This window comes from Fukomys damarensis, unplaced genomic scaffold (assembly GCF_012274545.1).
Source record: "Fukomys damarensis isolate Sample0158 unplaced genomic scaffold, DMR_v1.0_HiC HiC_scaffold_13, whole genome shotgun sequence".
Lineage (NCBI taxonomy): Eukaryota > Metazoa > Chordata > Mammalia > Rodentia > Bathyergidae > Fukomys > Fukomys damarensis.
In genome coordinates, this window is record NW_022900925.1 from 38,373,583 (window position 1) to 38,380,057 (window position 6,475).

The 6,475-nt window shown below is 52.7% G+C and overlaps 1 protein-coding gene across 1 annotated transcript in view; it reads left to right on the top strand.

The window, feature by feature from the left end:
* The first annotated feature begins 13 nt into the window (after positions 1-13).
* Ifi35 (interferon induced protein 35) overlaps positions 14-6,475 on the top strand; it is an 8,090-nt gene continuing 1,628 nt past the window's right edge. Inside the window, exons 1-3 of the mRNA XM_033763069.1 lie at positions 14-157; positions 5,764-5,862; positions 6,304-6,450. Coding sequence (XP_033618960.1) covers positions 122-157; positions 5,764-5,862; positions 6,304-6,450 — 282 coding nt within the window. The 5' untranslated portion in view covers positions 14-121. The remainder of the gene's footprint in view (positions 158-5,763; positions 5,863-6,303; positions 6,451-6,475) is intronic.

A 6,475-nucleotide genomic window follows, 5' to 3' on the forward strand; every position in this document is an offset into this window, starting at 1 on the left:
GGCCCCGCCCAGGGGCTCCGTGGGTTTGGCGGAAGCGGAAGGGGAAGCCAGGGTGTGAGATTCGAGAGGCCCCTGGTCCGCAGGAATCGCTCAATCCGCTCTGCGCCCTCGATCCTTCCGTATGGACCCCAAGCAAGCGTCGGGGACCCTCGAAGCCGTGAGTGGCAGGCGGGGAGTTGGAGGGCAGGAGCTGTGCGTTGTCCCCTGGCCTGTGTCCAAGATGAGAATTCGCAAACCTGCAAAGCTTGAACTTGGGGATTTTTTGTTTGTTTTGTTTTGTATCGGGCATGGAACTCAGGACCTTGCACTTGCCAAGCAAGCTTCCACCACTGAGCTAAATCCTCGGCCCTATTGGTTTAGTTTTGGGTTTTTTTTTTTTTGAGACAGGTCTCTCTTATGTAGCCCAGGCTGGTCTCGAACTCCTTCTGCCTCAGCCTCCCAGAGCTGGATTACAGATGTGTGCCACCACACCCCACAGGCTGGGACCTTTCTGCGTCTGGAGAAGGGACTTGGGCTTTCATCAGACACTTAATCAGACACTCGGCTCCTGGATATCCTGCCTCAGTGTCTCCTTTCAGAAGCCCGCCCCTTCCCAGCCCCCTGCCAACCGAACCTTCTGGAGGGCCTGAAGGAAGAGGGGCCTCCTGGAGCTAAGTCCCTCCCACTTCGCCCGTACTGGGCTGGACTCCGGATCACAGTGGCCACTCAATAATGTTGTTGAGGCCGGGAATTTAGCTCAGTGGTTCGGTGGCCTGCCTTGCAAGCATAAGGACCCAAGTTCAATCCCCGGTACCAAAAAATAATGTTGTTGAGTGAATGATCTTGCCCTCTCTCTCTCTCTCTCTCTTTGGCTTCTCAGCTTTACCCTGCCTGTGACAACATTTCCTGTGTCCCACAAGTGTGGTTGGAAGCGGGGCATGGTGGCACAGGCCTGTAATCCCAGCATTCAGGAGGCTGAGGCAGGAGGATCACCACAATATGGAGGCCAGTGTGACCTATGTAGTGAGTTTAAGGCAAATGTGAACCACATAGAGAGACTCTGCCTCAAAGGAACAAAGTTTCAGGGCCAGGATTTTAGCTCAGTGGCGCAGTCAATACCTGCCTGGCAAGCACAAGGTCCTGAGTTTGATCTCTAGTACCAAAAAAAATGATAAGAATACTGTACATTGTAAATGGGGAAAAGAATATTAGACTAGATAAAGCTAGCTGTAGTGACACACACCTATAATCCCAGCTTCTGGGAGGCAGAGGCAGGAAGCTGCAAGTTTGAGAACACCCTGGGCAATTTAGCCAAGCTGGCTCTAAAAAGCAGCTAGCGGTGGTGGCCCATGCTTGTAATCCCACCACGGTGGAGGCTGAGGCAGAAGGATCACAGATTCAAGTGCCACCAGGGCAATTTAGTGACTTGGTGAGATCCCATTTGTTTTAAAAGGCTGGGGATATAGCTCAGTGCAAAGGCCCTGGGTTCAATCCCTAGCACTGTTTAAAAAATGCTGTTTGGGCTGGGTGTGGTGACTCACACCTCTAAGCCCAGCACTCGGGAAACTGAGGCAGGAGGATCACTGTGAGCTCAAGACGAGCCTGGGCTACATAGTGAGTTCCAGATCAGTCTCAACTACCTAGTGAGACCCTGTCTCAAAAAACAAAACAAAACAGAAAAATGCTATTTGGCTTATTATGAGCATTTTTCCATATCATTAAATGTTCTTCAATAGCATGTCTTTTAACTGGATGTGGCGCACATGTGTGTGATCCAGGCACTCCGGAGTTGAGGCAGGAAGATGACCAAGACTTCAGAGCCAGCCCAGACTACAGTGAAAGCCCCTGCCTCAAAAGGCCAAAAAGCATCACATCATGTCTTGGCGGCACGGTCCTCTGCAGTGTGTGTGCTTTACCCTGTGACCAATGACTTCCTGCTGTCCTGAGAGAGGATTGTGTCCCTTATCAGTAGCCCAGGAAGAGAGCAGAGTCCCAAGTTCACTTTCCACTGACTGTGGCTTTCCTGCCACTGCAGAGTTGGGGACACTGTGGGGCAACGTCTGTCCTTTCCCACGATAAGTGAGACTGTTTTGAAACTGCCAAACTCGAATGCCACCAAATTGCTAAACCTCATGTGGTCTGCTGCTTTCCGAGCTGGGGTCACGGGATTAGCACACATTACTGGAACCTGCCCTCCACCCACTCTCCCAGGCCACTTGGTCTTTGGTGCTGGGATTTGAGCCCAGGCCAGTCTCTACCCAGCCCTGGCCCAGCCCAGCTTTCAGGTTCACAGATGAGCCCGGCACAGGGTCCAGATGTCCTCTTCACGAGGGGCTCCCGCTCTGCTCATCCTGTGGACCCTGCCGGCTCGGCCTCTGTTTGTTTAAGGGGCTGGAGTCGGGCCTTGTGCAAGCTTCGCCGGGGCTCTGCCCTTGCACTGGACCCCAGCCCAGGCTCACCTCTTTATAATTTGCAGTGCTGGACCCTTGAAGCCAAGGCCTTCACCAGCCCCACCCACCTCTCTTTTTTTCTTGAGACAGGGTTCTCGCAGTCACTAAGTTGTCCAGGTTAGCCTGCATCTTGCCACCCTCCTGCCTCAGCTTCCCAACTGTCTTTCAAACACCACGTCTGGCCTGAGTGCCACTCAGTGGTGGGCTGCATGCTTAGTATGTGTGAAGCCCTGGGTTCTACCCCTAGCACCAAAATCTAAAGCAAACAAAAGAAAAACACATCTTCTACCTCGCTCCAAAATCTAAAGCAAACAAAAGAAAAACACATCTTCTACCTCGCTCCTTTCCATTCTCTTCCTCCTCTAGTTTTTCCATTTCCTGTTGACACCAAGTTGAAATTTCCGGCTTAAGCTTTTTAAGACATTTTTTTGTTGGAGCTGGGGATGTTCCTCCATAGCACAGCACCTTCCCAGACCCTGGGTTCCATCCCCAGCCGTGGAAAAAAATCTCAGTAATTAGATTCTCAAACAATGCGATAAAGATTTTAAGGAAGGCCACGAACTTAGCTCGGTGGCACCGCTCCTGCCTTGCAAGTGGACTCATGAGTTCAATCCCTGGTAGCAAAAAAAAGGATTTAAAGAAGAAGATAGAGGTCAGACTGAAGGCTATATCCAGCCCAGTAAAATATTCCATTTTCATTTATTTTAAAAACTGAATCATCGTTTGCTTTGCTTTGCTTTTTCTCTTTTGATTTTTTGAGACAGGGTCTCACTATGCAGTCCAGGCTGGCCTCAAACTCGTGGTGATCCTCCTGCCTCAGCCTCCCGGGTGCTGGGACCATAGGCGTGGGTCACACTGAACTTTTCAGCAGCCTCTGTGACACACTCCCACCCTCTCATTTACTTCATCCCTTCGGCACACATTTCCTGAACATCCCTGTGTGCCAGAGACTCTCTGGGCCCTTGGGGACCTGGAGGGGACCGGGATGGAGTCCCCCGTCTGTCTGGGGGGGGTCCCTGTTTGGCAGCTTCCTGGCCACAGCTGCGAGGCCTCTGCCAGCCCAGTGCACCCTGGGACAGAGCTGGGATTGTTCGCGCCCGCACTGTCGGTGGTGCTGCTGGCTCAGCTCCAGGTCCCAGCAGCTGAGGCCACTTGGTGGAAGTGGTGGCAGACAAGGGACAAGCTAGGGACAAGGGAGGGGCCTCCCAGTCAGAGGGCTTCGTCCGCAGGATGCCCTGGCCAGCAGAGTGGGGCCCAAAGACAGCGCAGCATCCGGCCTGAGCTGCAGCTCCCCTCTGTGAGGTGCAGGGAGGCACATCTGCCTCAAGGGTTGCCTCAAAATCCAGTGGACAGTCACTAGACGAGGCTCAGCTCAGCCTGGCGTGGCAGCAACATGCCCTGATGCTGCTACTTAGAAGGCTGAGGCAGAAGTATTACAAATTCAAGTCCAAACATGTTTGTTAAAACGGGGAAAAAAAAAAACAAAATTCAAGTCCAGCATGGACAAATTAGCAATTTAGCAGGACTTTGTCTCAAAATCCTCCCCCACCAAGAATCGAACTTGGGACCCCTTGCTTTCCAGACATGGCACCACTGAGCTAAATCCCCGGCATCAAATTTTTTTTTTTTTTTTTGGTACCAGGGATCAAACTTGGGTCCTTGCACTTGCAAGGCAGGCAGTGGAACCATGGAGCTAAATCCCCAGCCCTCCTATTTTAAAAATTTTTAAAAATTGATGGTTGGAGGCCTGGGGATTTAGCTCCATGGTTCCTCCACCCTCCTTGCAAGTGCAAGGACCCGAGTTCGATCCCAGGTACAAAAACAAAAATTTTTTTTTTTAAATCTTATTTTGTCCCATTCCCTCCTTCAAGCCCTCAATGTTTTTGTTTTTTGAGACAGAGTATCACTATGTATGTAGTCCAGGCTGGCCTTGAACTAGAATACCCGGCGATCCTCCTGCCTCAGCCTCTGAGTGTGAGTGCTGGGATTATAGCCTTGCACCCCCATGCCAGTCCCCCAAATAAAAAAACTGAAAAGGGCTGAAGATGTAGCCAAGCAGTAGGGCACTTGTCTCACATGCCAGAGGCTTGCAGTTCAGTACTCAGTACCACACACGTGGAGGAGGAGCCTGGCAGAGTCAGCAAATGCTAATATGTGCAAGGCCTGGGGTTCCATCCCCCAAAACCAGGGCACAGTGCTGAACACATGACCCAGCTACTTGGGAGGCTGAGTCAGGAGAATGGCAAAGTGTAAAGCCAGCCTGGAGAATTCGGCAAGACTGCCTCAAAATAAAAAAGTTAAAGAGGCAGGGACGTGGCTCAGGGGCAGCGTGGCCTGGGTTTCCTCTCCCAGCAGACCATGAGCTCCGTTTCCAGCCAGCCCCACCCACCTCCCCACTGTGCTGACCCTGTCAGGACTGTGCCTCTGGACACCCCCTGCCCCTCTTCAGTACAGGCTTGAAGGCCTGGCCCCTCTGCTACCCTGTCAGGTCTGTTAGTGCAGTTGTTTGTTCATTTTGCTTTTGCAGCACCAGAAGTGACCTAGAGCCCTCACTCTGAGCTACATCCTCAGCCTCTTTTTTCTTTTTCTTTTTTTGTACGGGGATCGAACTGGGGTCCTTGTGCTTGCGAGGCAGGTGGCGGAACCACTGAGCCAAATCCCGGCCCCTTTTTTTCAATTTTAAAACAAGGTCTCAGGCCGGGGATTTAGCTCAGTGGCACCGCATCTGCCTCGCAAGCTCCAGGTCCTGAGTTCGATCCCCGGTATTAAAAAATAAAATAAAACAACAAGGGGAAAAAATGAGAACCAAGACCTGTCATGTAAAGGTACAAGATCCCAATAATGAATGTAAATGCACTGTATACCTAAAATGTACATGTAAAGGTACAAGATCCCAATAATGAATGTAAATGCACTGTATACCTAAAATGTACCAATAAACTCAATTAAAAAAAAAACATAAGACAAGGAGGGCAGGGGCTATAGCTCAGAGGTGCCGCTGCCTGCCTTGCAAGCACAAGATCCCTGATTTCAAGCCCCAGTATAAAAAAAATAAAACAAGTCTCTAAATTTCCCAGGCTGGGCTTGACCTTGAGATTCGCCTGCCTCAGCCTCCCTGGCTGCTGGAACTCCAGGCTGGAGGTGCCACTCTTGGTTTCTGTAAATGTCTGTCCAACTCTCTGCAGTGAAACAGCCATAGCTGCTGAGGGGACTTCTTCCACCCTCCTGGAGCCTCTATGCCGGGTGGACAAGGCCGCGGCCACCCGGGGCAGTGGGGCTGGGCTTCACCTGCTGCCTTCCCAGCAGCAGCGTCCCACTGCCGTCCCTCCCACAGGCCCTCTCTGCCCTCCTGGAGGACCAGGGCAGGCTGAAGAGGAGGCTGCAAGAGCTCCAGCAGCTGCAAAAGGAGGCCGGGAACACCCCCAAACTCAAGGTCAGCTGGGAGGGCTGGGCCTGGTGGAAGAGTGGGGTTCCCTGCTGTGTGGCCTGAGGGAGCTCCTCAGGCTCTCTGAACCTCAACTGGCTCATCTAGAAAGCAGCAAGGTCCTGTGTATGTGGTGGGGTGCATCACCCCACACAGGAGGCCCTGGCATCGGTCTCCAGCACTGCACAAGCAAACAAAGGCTGGCATGTGGTGCACACCTTTCATGCAAGCACTTGGGAGGCTGAGGCAGGAAGATCACTCTGAGTTCCAGGCCAGCCTGTGCTTCATAGTGAGACCTTGGCTCAGAAAAAAACCAAGGTACACAGAGCAGAAGACACATCTGCTTGTGAAGCTCGAAGCGTGGGCCTGGCCTGGCTCGAACACACGTTGGCAGGGGACGCCCGGGGGACCAAATCTGGGCCTCTTCTGTCAACCCACTCCCACCCGCAGGTCCCGTTCCTGATGCCCGAGGTCCCCCTGGAGTTCCAGGGCCGCACTGAGCAGGGCCGGGACACGGCCAAGTCCTTGGTCTCCCAGCTGCGCGTCTGCTGTCCTCTCCCAGGGGGCTCTGCCCTGGTGACCTTTGATGACCCCAAAGGTGGGCTGGGCCCTGGGGGTGCTG